The sequence below is a fragment of the Convolutriloba macropyga genome, chromosome 2, assembly GCF_964194025.1.
Source record: "Convolutriloba macropyga chromosome 2, txConMacr16.3, whole genome shotgun sequence".
Classification (NCBI taxonomy): Eukaryota; Metazoa; Xenacoelomorpha; order Acoela; family Convolutidae; genus Convolutriloba; species Convolutriloba macropyga.
The window spans coordinates 65,823,588-65,838,827 of NC_134469.1; the positions used below are offsets into that span (position 1 = coordinate 65,823,588).

The 15,240-nt window shown below is 36.0% G+C and overlaps 1 protein-coding gene across 1 annotated transcript in view; it reads right to left on the bottom strand.

Annotated features, from left to right (window-relative positions):
- The window catches only part of LOC142334613 (alpha-mannosidase 2-like), a 101,990-nt gene that overhangs the window by 71,077 nt on the left and 15,673 nt on the right, over nucleotides 1–15,240 (bottom strand). Inside the window, exon 6 of the mRNA XM_075382786.1 lies at nucleotides 5,512–5,788. Coding sequence (XP_075238901.1) covers nucleotides 5,512–5,788 — 277 coding nt within the window. The remainder of the gene's footprint in view (nucleotides 1–5,511; nucleotides 5,789–15,240) is intronic.

Sequence of the window (15,240 nt, forward strand, 5' to 3'; positions counted from 1 at the left end):
AGGCTGTTCATATGGAAACAGTGACTAAGTTGACTAAAGAGGACTGTCTTGACGCCATAAAACGTTTTACAGCACGACGTGGACTGCCCGAAAATATTTATAGTGACAACTCAAGGACTTTCATTGAAACTCGGGGAGAAATTGAGTTTCGGAAATTATTAATGGACCGAGAATTCAAGGGACTGGTAGATGCTTTCACTACAGGACAGCAGATAAACTGGTTGACAATTCCTCCACGGAAGCCTCACTTCGGAGGTCTCTGGGAAGCCGCAAAAAAATCCATGAAGAGACATTTTTACAGGACTGTGGGGACAAAAAAGATGTCCTTTGAGAGTTTCACAACCTTGATCACTCAAATTGAGGCCATCCTCAATTCTCGCCCGCTGACAGCCGCTTCTAGCGATGCCAATGACCCTTCAGCACTAACACCCGCTCATTTTCTTATTGGTCGCCCACAAACAGCTTTGCCGGAGCCATCTCAAGAAGACAACCGGACACTAAACAGAAGGTTCAAAAGCATCAACAACATTGTCAGACAATTTTGGAAAAAGTGGTCCGTGGACTACTTGACAACACTTCAACATCGACCAAAATGGCACGATAACAAGCAACAGTACGCCGTCAATGACATTGTTATCATCAAGGAAGACAACACGCCTCCAATGCTATGGCCACTGGCAAGGATTACAAAAATTTTCGACGGAAATGACAAGATAGTACGAGTCGTCCAAGTTAGAACTCAAACAGGACTCTACATACAACCCGTAAGCCGACTTGTTCCATTAGAGAAGGAAAACCCAGAATCTCAGTTACCCAAATGGAAGAAAGCGGATGACTCAATGGATGAGGATTGACAAGTCAGCAGCACAGCGAATTTCAATACAACAAGACCGGAAGAACGACAATGATGATCACAATGATGATGATAATGACCATAAGGATGATGATGACGACAATGACAAAGACGACGATGACGAATACAACGATGACGAAGATGACAACAAGGCAAACAACAATCGATTTTCAGAAAACAATTTCCTCGACAAAAATTTTCGTGAAGTGTCTTGTGTCAAATGGTCTCAAGTGACTCCAATATTACTTTCTTTTGAACTCGTTCAAGGAGGCCGGGTTATGTTGCGGTAAACAACCTTTTGACCTTCACATTTCGAGAACTTCAATTCTAGAGGATTTCTTCAACAAATGCAACAATAAATTACCACGTGATTTGAACTAAGAAATCATAATTTCATCTGATTTTATCAAAAACGCTTGTTTCCTTTTGAGCTTGAGTTTTTCTTAAGCATAAAGCATTTAAGTCTTTAAAGCGTTTAAAGCAAGTCTAATTTACAAAAATAAGTGTTGCGACGCAACAAATAAGTTGGTACCAATGTTTTACAAAAAGAGTCGATATTCAATGTTAGTATTTTTGTTCTTTTGGTTGTCTTGCGACTTAGTGACAGTAGGGACCAATTTGAAGACCTTTCTATCGAGGCAAAATGCATTAATCTATACAGTATATAGCCAATGGTTTCAGCGACGATAATGCCACCATGTTTACCGAAAGTATTGATGAACTATTTAAGTTAAGCCATCTTTTATTGTTCTGTGTGCTTCTATACTAACTTTTTCATCGTGGTGGTGGTGGAGGGGGGGGGGGGGTGGTCAACCTCAAAGAAGCGTCCTTCACACCATAAGTAAAAGTCTCCAAAAGTTTCTTGAGATTCGAATACTTGGAAACTATTGAGGTGAAAGGCTCTAAGAGAACGAAATGCCCGCTGGGCGCTACCTGTTCATCCCGTTTTTGCGTCAGAACGAAAATGCTTTAGACGAAAAATTGGTCAGGCGGGAAATAGCATAAAAAGACCAACCGGACTAAAATAATTGCAACAAACTTCATTTGAGAGCAATTAATATTGCCAGTAGTTTTGATGAATCTGACAATGGTTTTAATAAATATATCGAAGTTGTTGAGCTCTCCAGTTCTTTTATCAAGTCAGAGTAGTATTAATACATGCTAAATATATATATATATGCTGTTTATTAGTAAGAAGTTCGATCATGTTAGAAGTTGTCATTGCTGTTAAATGATAATGAATTCGATGTCATTTATCATGAAAAATGGTTACTGATATGTCGATTTTAAAAATCTTCATGCTTTCCAAGGATACTTAATTTAAACATTTCTTTCACCTGCAGTTATTAGCTTTGATTTCTATGACGCTAACAATATTCAAACGCGGAAGTTTTTGTATCATTTAGTTTCATTTAATTTTTTTTTGCTTATGAAAAGTCATATGCGTTTTTGTAGTACTTTAAATAGCCACTAAGATATTTAGACTTGGGGAAATTCATAACTTGACCACTACATGTTTTCAATTTGTCTTCTCCGTCCTTTTAGTGGGCATTCGTTGATGTTTAATTTTATGCATTTCTGGGTTTACTTGTTTTGTGTGCGTGTATTAGCACATTCGTGTGTAATTTAATTTGGTATTATTTTGTTAAGAAAATCGATTCGTATGGTGGCGGTAACACCTGGATTGAAACGCTTGATGTGATTTGCACATCAAAACCTCAATTCCTCTCGTTTCTAAAATCTAACGTTAAAAGGCAAAAAAAAACATATTTCTCAGTCAAGGAACTCATGTATGTTTGAGATTACGAATGAGATCAGCATCTTTTAACAAAAACTATGGAAAAAATTAAAACATACCCGGCAGATTGCCGGAAAATAGCCACCGTTGATTCCAATAAGCATGATTGGGATTGAAAGAATAGATATTGAAAAAAAAAAAGATTTTTGTACAAAAACATTTTTTAAGTCCGATTTATTTTGATGGCATTTCGTAGTTGAACATACTTCTGTTTCTTAGAGAGAGGCTACAGGGGCTACTATCAATACCAATAAGCATTAGAGAGAGGAAACTAATTCTTATAGGAACGACGTTCAAATAGCGGGCATCTAAAATTGGGCTTTATGGGTTTATCCCGTTTCTATTTCTGACTTCAATTTTTATACTGACTCTGTTCATTTTGAATTGCTTTGCTAAGCAACTGATGTTCAATATCACTTTTAGCAGAATGAAAGAAGAGAGAAACCAGCCTAGAGAAGTCAAAAAGATTTCACGCAAAATGTTGAAAAAGCGGCAAAATGAGGTAAAGCGAAACATTTTTTTATTCGACGAAGTAAAAAAACATAGCAGGACAAGTCCTGACGTACAATTCAAAGAATTTTCATTGACTAAACAGAAAACTAGACCAAAAACGGACTATGAATGGATTGGGAAAACCATTTAGAAAAAAAATCCGATCGAAAAAATCGAAAAAACTGTAAAAATCAAAGTGAAATTGCCGCATGTGAAAAACCACTAGCGAGAAAGCGAATTTTTGTTCAAACACCATTTTCTCACTGCACTTTAAAATTAGAGCGAAAAACTTTCACGCCGCAAAACCACTCGCTTTTTCGCTCAACTTCCTGTTTCGGCGTGACAAAAATCACTACTCCAATTTGACTTCAAAAATCATAAAAAAGTGTGAACAGATCTTAAAAAAAACATAGCCGGAAGAATTCCGGAAACGACTCGAAGTGAAAATTCATTTAAACGCCATCCAACTACTCATCAAACAAAAGGTGCCTTCACTAATTTATGATTATCTTGAAACAAAGTCATGAAACAAAAAATTAAAAACAATAAAATCAAATCTGTTAAAATATGATAAAAAATCTGATCAAATTTTGTTATAAATTGAGATCACGAAAAAACGATCTCTGCCAAAATAACTTCATCAAAACAACTAGTACTTAAAAAACACTTATGTGAATTTTGAAAAAATACTTTAGGCTAAATTATGAAAAAAAGCTTTAAAAAACAACTTTCACTGAAAAACTAAATTTTTTAATATTTCGAAAAACATATAAATCCAAAGAAAAATTCCCTTCAGCCAATAGGGTATCCAGATTCTCGCAAAACAATAGGCAAGTCATAAAAGGCAAAGAAACTTAGCTAAAAACAGAAAAAAACGAAAAACTGCAAAAAATTAAGAAAAATAGTTCCAATTTTCGCCATTTTTTTGTCATATTTCTCAACAAAAAAATGATTCTTACCCACAAAACTGCATCCAATTGTTATTATAAATTTTCGCAAGTAGAAGGGGTTTCTTCAATACCCATTTGAGCCAATAGAACAAAATAATCGTAAAAAAAAACGCAAAAATTAGCCCGCAAATCAGCAAAATACAATAAAAACCTCCGAATTATCATAAAATTCATATGCATTTCCAGAAACCTTCAAACCACTACTGAAACCAGCCTAAAATTAAAACAAAATCATAACCAAACCTCTTAACCAAAATAAATGAAAAAACTGCTTTAAAATGCCGCACGTGAACAAAAAAATTTCGCTCGCTTAGAGAAAATTTTTTCACACATCAATTTCTCGCTCTCTCAAAAACAGCGGTATGAACAAAAACCACTCTCTTTTCGCTCCGCTCTTCACTTTTGTTCAGCACCAAAATCACTCCAAATTTTTTCACGCGTTTCATTTCCCGCTTCAAAAATCACTCCAATAAAATTGATTAAAAAAAAGGACTTCTCCAATACTCCTCTTCGAGTCGTAAAAAAAGACAGCGCCCCAATACAATTCAAATTCTTTGAATTGTAAAAAAATTGGAGCGCTATAATAGCCGGCTGAGAAGATGAGGGCGGCTATTTAAAAAAAAATAGGAGCGCTATAATAGCCGGCTGAGAAGATGAGGGCGGCTATTAAACACATTCAAATCCTAAAATATGTTTCAATGAATAAGAGAACCGCCTAATTTCGACCCAATTGCACAGAAACGAAGGGCGTTAAATTAAATTTCAACATGCTTAAGCAGGAGAGATTTCTGCCTTTTGTTTTTGCATGAGCAGTGTAAATCAATGAGCTAGACGAGGAATAGCAGGAATAGCAACAGGCCTCAAGCTGAGCCTTGCGGTATTCAATAATTGACAAAACCATTGAGAAAACCATGTTTTAGAGGTTACATGGCAATTTACCATATTCCAATGTCATTTTACCCAATCCGCCATTTTACCCAATGCCAACTTATTCAATGCTTGGATGTTTTTGTTCAATGTTCCGATGTCCGGTTGTGATAGTTTATCATATCCCACGGGCCATTTAATTATATAGCCATTTATAATCCCATATTCGGTTGCGATGGTTTCATATAAGTCCCACGGGCCATTTAATTATATAGTCGGCAAAATAGTCGTTGTGGTAATTTTAGCAATATGGTAAATTAAAGTTGCCATTGGGTAAAAAAGATCAAAAGAGTGTCAGGGATTTTGATTTGAATTTCGGCAAGTCATATGGACGTATTCATGACTTTGGGAACTTCACAGGAGCAGAATTGATGAACATTTGAAACATGTTCCGGGTATCACTTCCAATACTGTAATGTACTATTTTGATACCGCTTGCAACATCTATGTCAATTTGCTTTACTAGAACGTGTTAGTACATATTTACGCACCTTTGCCGTTCCTGTTATACCATCGTGGTGTAGAAACAAGCCCATGTTCCTTCTGGCTTGCGTCAACTTTTCAAACAGACCGGAGGCTACCGTCGTCCATTGCGATTGTTTTGCTGCATCAGGCGAGTGAATAAGAAAGTTGGCCATCGAGTAGGCCACCTCGGCTGATCGCAGCCTACTCTCCACAATCCTGTCCAACTTTTTGTAGAAGGGCCGCGAAGTGAAGTATCCCGACCAGTAATGCTGCTCTCTATCCGCATACGTAAAGAAGTCTCCACTAAAGAACAAGTTCGCCAAAATTAAATGCAACATAAATTCTTTAATTCGATATCATAAAAAGCAGGCAAAATATAAGCAGCTAACAAAATCTTAAGCGAAAAAAGATTGAATATTAACCCTGGACGAGATAGTCGCTATCTGGTACGATCCTGCAAGCTTTCTGCAAACGATAGTTATCTTACAAGATCTGGTAAAGATTCTTATAAAAGATAGTTATCTTGTAAGATCGTACGAGATGAATGTAAGATTATTGTAGGTAAGATTCTTAAGATCTTCTAAGATTTCCGCACGTTTCTTTCTGGTGAGCTGCGCTTTAATACACTCAATCAGACTTTTTTACACTGCATTTCTACAAGATAAACAGTTAAAAAATCTTACATGGCTAGTAAGGTTAATCTTGTAAGAATCTTGGAAGGCGAACGCTTATCTTGTAAGATTTTTTCAGAAAATCTTATAACATGATACATCCCTGCCTCTTGTAAGATTGACAAAATCTTGCAAGATCTTGCAAAAACTAACCATCCCCAGTTTACTCGGGAAAAATTGTATAATTATTGGGTTAAGCTGTGATTTTAAAGTTACAGCACGAAGACAAAAGTGTCGTAAATTTGCAAACTCTAAGGTCTGAATTTGAAGCATAACTGGAAAAGTCAGAACTATCAAGCAAAAATATTGTATAAAAACTCACGACTGCAATAACTGCATCAAATTAAATCTCATTTAACAATTTAATAATCTGAAACATAACCCACTAACGTTGGAAGAATTTCTCTCGAATGTCAAGTGGGAGCTCTAATCTATTACTGCCGGCTCCAGTCGGGGGGGGGGGGTAACTAATATCACTAAATGGACATCATTCAAATGACGTCATTAGAGTTTATTATATACAATTAACCACTACAATTAGAGAAAAAGACTACACCAATTTTGGCGCCCTTTTTATTTGACGCCCTTTTAGTGGTGACTTCAGCTGCTGACACTGAATGAGAGAAATTGATATCACGCAAACCGAAAAAGTCAAGACAAACACGTTTGAAGTAATTGCTTTACACTTCATTCGAGAGCAATTAATAAAACATAACCGACTAAACGTCGGAAGAATTGCTCTTGAACGACTAGTGGGAGCTCAAATCAATTGCAGCCTGCTTCAGTCGGGGGGGGGGGGAGCCTAAATGGGACTAAAAAGTTCTAGAGTGGGCTTATCCCACAGAGGGGAACATATACCACTATTAAGATTTAAATTAAAAAATGACACCAGTTTCGGCGCACTTTTCATTTGACTTTTAGTAATAAATTGCCGCCAATTGAGTTCAGCTGCTTGAAATTAAGATTGAGAGAGAATTTTAGATCACGCGAAATGCAGAAAGTCAAGGGCGTAAAAGTCATTCGAAAAGTCAAAATTGTCAAGCGAAAAATTTGCATAAAAAAATAGCCGGTAGAACACCGGAAGCGGCGCGAATCGTCGTGCAAAAACACTATTCTAACTTGGACAAAATCAGAATATCGAAAAAACACAAGAAATAACAAAAATCGTAGACCAATATAACATAAAAACCGTTAAAATTTTTTCAGTTCAGTGGCGTGGATAGGTGCTGGTGGGGGGGGGGGGGTTGGTAGGTGGGGGCAGGTAGGTGGTGGTGGGGGGTGTAGGTAGGTGGGTGGGGGGTAGGTACGTGGCGGGGGTAGGTAAGTACGAGGGGGGAGGGGGAGGTACTTTGGGGTTGGGGGGGGGGGGTAGGTATGTTGGGGGGGGGTAGGTATGTTGGGGGGGGGGGGTAGCTACGTTGGGGGGGGGGGGGTAGGTACGTGCGGGGTAGTTTTTGGGGGGCGGGGTATGTAGTTAAGTGGGATCAAATTTTCTCAAATTGACCTCTTCAACTTGAAAATACAGACTGTTTACCAATTGCTACACATTACAAACCAAGCTATTGTTAAAGTCCAATGTTCGAAAACAGAAGTCAACAATCAAAAACGGAGGTAAAAGCTCGAATAGAAAGAAGTCAAAATTCAAGTCATGAACAAACTTGCTTTCTGCTAAAAAAAACATAGCCGGTAGAATACCGGAAACGACTCGAATCGTCGTGCATTATAACCTCTAACCTAACCTTACCGAAATCAGAACATCAAAATAGACATGAGAAAAAAAACAAAAGTAGCCCAACAAACCACATAAAGTGTTTTAAAAATGCCGACAATTTTTTAGGTGCAGGGGGTGGGAGCTAGGTGGGTAGATAGGTTGGGGAGGTGAGTTGTGCTGGGGTAGTTGGGGGAGGGGGGTAGGTGGGGGGTAATTAGGTGATGGGAGGGGAGAGTTTGGGGTAGGTGGGGGGGGGGGGTAGGTAGGTGTTTGGGGGGGGGGGGGGGGGTGGGTAGATAGTTGGTGGGGGGGTTTGTGCGGTGGTTTAGATAATTAGGGGTGACTTATATAAGAACAAAAAATCTCAAAATGACCTCTTCACCTTGAACATTACCAGTAGTTCCTAAGTACTATACATTACAAACGAAGCTACTGTTAAAGTACAATGTTCGAAAACAGAAGTCAACAATCAAAAACGGAGGCAATTGCTCGCACAGAAAGAAGTCAAAATTCAAGTCATGAACAAACTTGCTTTCTGCTAAAAAAAAAAACTTGTAGAATCTCAATACTCCTCTTCGAGTCGTAAAAACCTGTAGAATATCAATACTCCTCTTCGAGTCGTAAAAAGACACACACGTTTACAATAATTGCTATGAACTACGTTCAAGAGCAATTAATCAATTAATAATCTAACTAACTCTTAATCAAGCCAACGATTGATGCTTCGATTAGCCTATAACTTAATAACTTAGATACATATTTGTCATATTGCTGGAAAAGAGCCGCGATAGATTCTACGGACCGAATTGCAACAAAAACATGGCCGGCAGATTGACGGAATGAATACCTATGAAACATATTTACGTGCTGCATAGTATTAATAGTAACAGTTACAGATCTGAGGCGATGGAGATTCTGGTGCAACATACAATACCCATTTAAAAACATTGAAATATAGCCGTAAGATTTTTTTTCGAACAAAATTCAAATTACTTAGTTTAATTTGGTCCTCATGCTTTAATATTAGCAGCCTTCATAATATAGGTTTCCTTTACTGACTTTGAAAGTGTTTAGAAAACCTTCAGCGACCTTAATATAGGTGATGAAAAGAGAGTGAGGTATTTAGAGAACCTTTAAAAACAGAAAGAGGAAAAGTTTTTTAAAAAAACTAAAAAATCCAGAGTATCGAAACACAGCTATGCCTGGCTTACAACTTCGCAGCTATGAAAAACAGGCGAAACTTCAATGGGATTGATGGTTCGACTTAATCCTGCCTCTTAATGAGAAGATAGAGATTAGCACCAATCCAGTTACAATTACAGCTGGTTATCAGAACAAAGTATTAAAAAGCAGTTTAAGAACGCGCATACCAAACTAAGCTTACCCCTTTCCCAGTATTAATTCCCTTATCAAAATAACATGAAAAGTCCTGAAGTACAATACAAAACAAAAAGCATCCCAATAAAAAACAATCAATTTCAATAAACTGAAAAAAGTTTACACTGCAGAATATATCTAAACTTAAATATTTAAAATTGAAAAAACCTCAGAACTCAAAAAATTTCTGCCAAAAACAGATAAATGGTCCAACATCCTATCACGATACTTTTGAACAGTAAAAGGAAGAGACAAAAAGTTTCAAAAACTAACAAAGTGTTTTCAAAAAAGCAAAAGCCCCGAAGAATGACTTTTAAAAATCAAATATGGTATGCAAAGTCAAATGTCTCTGGACCGTCCTAAATATCAATTATCTATGCCAAAGAACACAATTTAGATGAGGTTTTACAAAAAAAATTTGATTTTAACAAAGCCGCACAAGAACAGAAATTATAAACAGCTAAGCCAAATCTTTTCAACTCGAGGTTTCTCGCCCCTTTCGAAAAAATAAGGAATACCACTCTTTCCCTGATCTCCAAATTTGTACTACAAAAACATGCCCGGTAGAAAATCGGATACGACTCGAAGCGTCGTGCAATATAATTACTAATCTAACCTTACATAAAAACATACCCGGCAGATTGCCGGAAAATAGCCGCCGTTAATTCCAATAAGCATGATTGGGATTGAAAGAATAGAAGACATTGAAAAAAAATTTTGTACAAAAAATTGTTTAAGCCCGATTTATTTTTATGGCATTTCGTAGTTGAAAATACTTCTGTTTCTTAGAGAGAGGCTACAGGGGCTACTATCAATACCAATAAGCATAAGATATGGTAACTAAGACTTATCGGAACGACGTTCAAATAATGGGCATCTAAAATTGGGCTTTATGGGTTTATCCCGTTTCTATTTCTGACTTCAACTTTTTATACTGACTCTGTTCATTTTGAATTGCTTTGCTGAGCAACTATGTTCAAATTCACTCTTAGCAGAATGAGAGAAGAGATAAACTAGCATAGAGAAGTCGAAAAGGTTTCACGCAAAATGTCTAAAAAGCGGCAAAATGGTAAAGCGAAAAAAATTTCGACGGAGTAAAAAAAACATAACAGGAGAAGTCCTGAAAAACAATTCAAAGAATTAAATGAATAACTTAGACGTACTCTACCTGACCAGCAGATCAATGGAACAATTCCAGCCAGGACACAAAGAAAATCATCTCAAAAAATTGAGAAATTAAAAGAATCAAAACTAAACAAAATATACTCATTGCTAAAACTCGAAGCTTTCAAACCTAAGGCAAAATTTTTTCCCTTTAAAAATACCTATTTCAAAAATATGTTCAAAATCAATTTCTCTTTCTGAAATCGGTCCAGTATTATATCTGCAAGACCTGAAAAATATTCATTGGCCCTTGAAGATCGATGACTAACTCGAAAATGAACAGAAAATTTACGAAAAAAAATCAATTGCAAATTATCAGAAAATGTTGCTGAAAATCGTGATAAATATCTTCAGAATCATTTCTATGTCTCTAGAGGCTAGCCAGTGACCCAATTCCAAGCTTTAAAAGCTCATTGGCTCATAGATCGATAGGCAATAATTTTTAGAAAAAATTTCAAACTTCAAAAAATAGAAATTCGTTCTATTAAAATGTTGAAAGCCATTCAATTGCCCCCTAGCATTTAATAAATATTTAATAACAAACTATCAAACACTGGATGAGGTTACCTGTCTACTTAGACAAGAAAAAATAAATAAAATACAAATGTTTTGAAAAAATTAAAAAAAATCCAGAGTATCGAAACACAGCTATGCCTGGCTTACAACTTCGCAGCTATGAAAAACAGGCGAAACTTCAATGGGATTGATGGTTCGACTTAATCCTGCCTCTTAATGAGAAGATAGAGATTAGCACCAATCCAGTTTCAATTACAGCTGGTTATCAGAACAAAGTATTCAAAAGCAGTTTAAGAACGCGCATACCAAACTAAGCTTACCCCTTTCCCAGTATTAATTCCCTTATCAAAATAACATGAAAAGTCCTGAAGTACAATACAAAACAAAACAAATCCCGATAAAAAACAATCAATTTCAATAAACTGAAAAAAGTTTACACTGCAGAATATATCTAAACTTAAATATTTAAAATTGAAAAAACCTCAGAACTCAAAAAACTTCTGCCAAAAACAGATAAATGGTCCAACATCCTATCACGATACTTTTGAACAGTAAAAGGAAGAGACAAAAAGTTTCAAAAACTAACAAAGTGTTTTCAAAAAAGCAAAAGCCCCGAAGAATGACTTTTAAAAATCAAATATGGTATGCAAAGTCAAATGTCTCTGGACCGTCCTAAATATCAATTATCTATGCCAAAGAACACAATTTAGATGAGGTTTTACAAAAAAAATTTGATTTTAACAAAGCCGCACAAGAACAGAAATTATAAACAGCTAAGCGAAATCTTTTCAACTCGAGGTTTCTCGCCCCTTTCGAAAAAATAAGGAATACCACTCTTTCCCTGATCTCCAAATTTGTACTACAAAAACATGCCCGGTAGAAAATCGGATACGACTCGAAGCGTCGTGCAATATAATTACTAATCTAACCTTACATAAAAACATACCCGGCAGATTGCCGGAAAATAGCCGCCGTTGATTCCAATAAGCATGATTGGGATTGAAAAGAAAATTGATTGATGAAGGAAAACATTATCAAAGTGGGAACTGTTTTGATTTCATTCCGCTGTTAGACATACTCCTGCTTCTTCTGAAGAGGATAAAAGGGCTAGTATTAAAAGAAATAAGTACTATAAATGGCAACTAAGACTTATAAGAACAAAGTTCAAGTAGACGGCATTTAAAATTAGGCTTTAAGGGTTTATCCTGTTTCTAAGGTTAATTTTTTTTATACTGATTCTGTTCATTTATCCTCGTTTATCCCGTTTCTATTTCTGACTTCAACTTTATATACTGACTCTGTTCATTTTGAATTGCTTTGCTGAGCAACTATGTTCAAATTCACTCTTAGCAGAATGAGAGAAGAGATAAACTAGCATAGAGAAGTCGAAAAGGTTTCACGCAAAATGTCTAAAAAGCGGCAAAATGGTAAAGCGAAAAAAATTTCGACGGAGTAAAAAAAACATAACAGGACAAGTCCTGAAAAACAATTCAAAGAATTAAATGAATAACTTAGACGTACTCTACCTGACCAGCAGATCAATGGAACAATTCCAGCCAGGACACAAAGAAAATCATCTCAAAAAATTGAGAAATTAAAAGAATCAAAACTAAACAAAATATACTCATTGCTAAAACTCGAAGCTTTCAAACCTAAGGCAAAATTTTTTCCCTTTAAAAATACCTATTTCAAAAATATGTTCAAAATCAATTTCTCTTTCTGAAATCGGTCCAGTATCTGCAAGACCTGAAAAATATTCATTGGCCCTTGAAGATCGATGACTAACTCGAAAATGAACAGAAAATTTACGAAAAAAAATCAATTGCAAATTATCAGAAAATGTTGCTGAAAATCGTGATATAAATATCTTCAGAATCATTTCTATGTCTCTAGAGGCTAGCCAGTGACCCAATTCCAAGCTTTAAAAAACTCATTGGCTCATAGATCGATAGGCAATAATTTTTAGAAAAAATTTCAAACTTCAAAAAATAGAAATTCGTTCTATTAAAATGTTGAAAGCCATTCAATTGCCCCCTAGCATTTAATAAATATTTAATAACAAACTATCAAACACTGGATGAGGTTAACTGTCTACTGAGACAAGAAAAAATAAATAAAATACAAATGTTTTGAAAAAACTTGAAAAAAAATAGCAAATTTTATCAAAAAACTTCCAAACGTCAAAAGGTTAAATTGTTGAAAACAAATCCATTGAAACTAAAAACCATGCAGTAACTTTTTATCAGAGGGTATTATGGAATAGGTTTTCTCGCACTTGAGAATGGACGAATATCAAAAACTGACAAAAATTTTAGGAAACCTTAAGAAAATTGCAGATTTTATCAAAAAAAAAATGCTAAAATTTGACACACTAAAATGTTAAAAACCATTCCATTCCTACTAGAAACTATGAAGTGCCCTATTAACAAGCCTCAAAGGAGATTGTCTGGTCCCCAAAGCTGTAAAAACTGAAAAAGACGAAAATTTTCGAAAACCTGAAAAAAATGCGAATTTTGTCGAAAAAATTGCAAAAATTGTGATATTCAAAATTTGAAACTTATTCCATGGCAACTAAAAATTTTTCAGTAACTTATCATCCAACCGCTAATGAGGTTTTCTGACCCCTGGGACTCAAACAACTTGAATAATGACAAAAAAAGTAGAAAAAATATGAAAAAATTGCAAGCTTTGTCAAAAAATGCTAAAATTCATGATGGCAAAAAGTTGAAAACCACTCCATTACCACTAGAAACTATGCATTAATCTATCATCAAACCCTTTATCAAACTCTAGAGGAAGTTTCTTGGCACCTTAAATTAAGGCCATCCCAGTAGCTGCACCACTATTAGCACTTGAAGGACAACTAAAGCCCACTTTGGGCCTCTAATTAAGCTTAATGCCTGCTGAGCTTTACCTGTTTATCCCGTTTTGAACGATCAAAGTCATTGAAAAATGTGTGAACACATCTTAAAAAAACACAGCGCACCAATACAATTCAAATTCTTTGAATTGTAAAAAATAGGAGCGCTTTAATAGCCGGCTGAGAAGATGAGGGCGGCTATTAATAAGAAATATGGAAGCAAGGAAATAGCGAAGAAATTAATAGACTAATGAAACTGTAGACATGGTTTAAAAAATGAGGACAGAGCTATTAGTTTAGGGGTCCTGCTAGGCGGGGGTAGGTGGAATGGGGATGGGTGGGTGGTGTTTGTAGTTTGAATTGGGTGATCGAAAACAAAAGTCAGAGTTCAAGTCATGACAAAACTCGCGTTAGCTAAAAAACAGCCGGTAGAATACCGGAAGCAACTCGAAGCGTCGTACATTATTATTACTAACCTAACCTTACCGAAATTAGAAGACAAAAATAGACTCGAGAAAAAAAGTCCAATAAAACACGTTTAAAAAGCGTTTTAGAAAATGCAGACACAATATTCCAGTTCAGGATGTGGGTAGGTGCTGAGAGTAGGTGGGGCGGGGTAGGTAGGCGGGGAAGGGGTAGGTGCGCGGATTTACTAATATAAGTTGGCATTTACTGCTCCAATCCTGCTCATTCACATTCCTTGTCTACCAATTGAAGCTGAGATAAAAACTAGAACAAACTACTAGAACGAACTTTTTGCTAGAACGAACTAACAAACGAAATTTCAAATCTGAAACCAACTCTAGTGGCATTTTGTCACGTAGCAAAAAAAGACTTCATCAAGTAAAAAAAATTACTTCCACCAAACAAAAACATAGCCGGCAGATTGCCGGAATAGCTGCGAAAGAATAGACCTGCGTGCCATATAATAGAGATAGAAACAGATACAGATCTAAATTGAAAAAAATCGACGCCGCTCAAAAAGCTAGGTAAAAAAACATTCAGCGATAAATTGGTAAAGCTTGTTAAAATTCATTCCACAGAAGCCTCTTATTAGGGACATTTACTGCACATATGAGTTCCTTTGACCTTAAACAAATTCAAATTAAACTTAAGTTTTAAAGTGCAAAAGTCATTTTATTGAGTGAGGTAAGTCACATATGATCAAAATCTAATCACGCAAATAACCTAAAAACTTTCGGTAAAGCGAGTGAGAAATGACGTCACGCGCGCAAATGCCGTTAGTGAGAGGAAGAAGTCATTCAGAAAATTTGACTTTTTCAGCTTTGCTGTGTGAACAAATGTAAAACGAAAAAAGAGCGTCAGACGACGAAACAAAAAAAAACCAAGAGCACCGCAATATAGCTACGCTCAGCTTACAGCTTCGCAGCTATAACAAGAAATCCAGAAATCGACCTATAACCTGTTTTCAAACTATGTCACACAATAATGTATT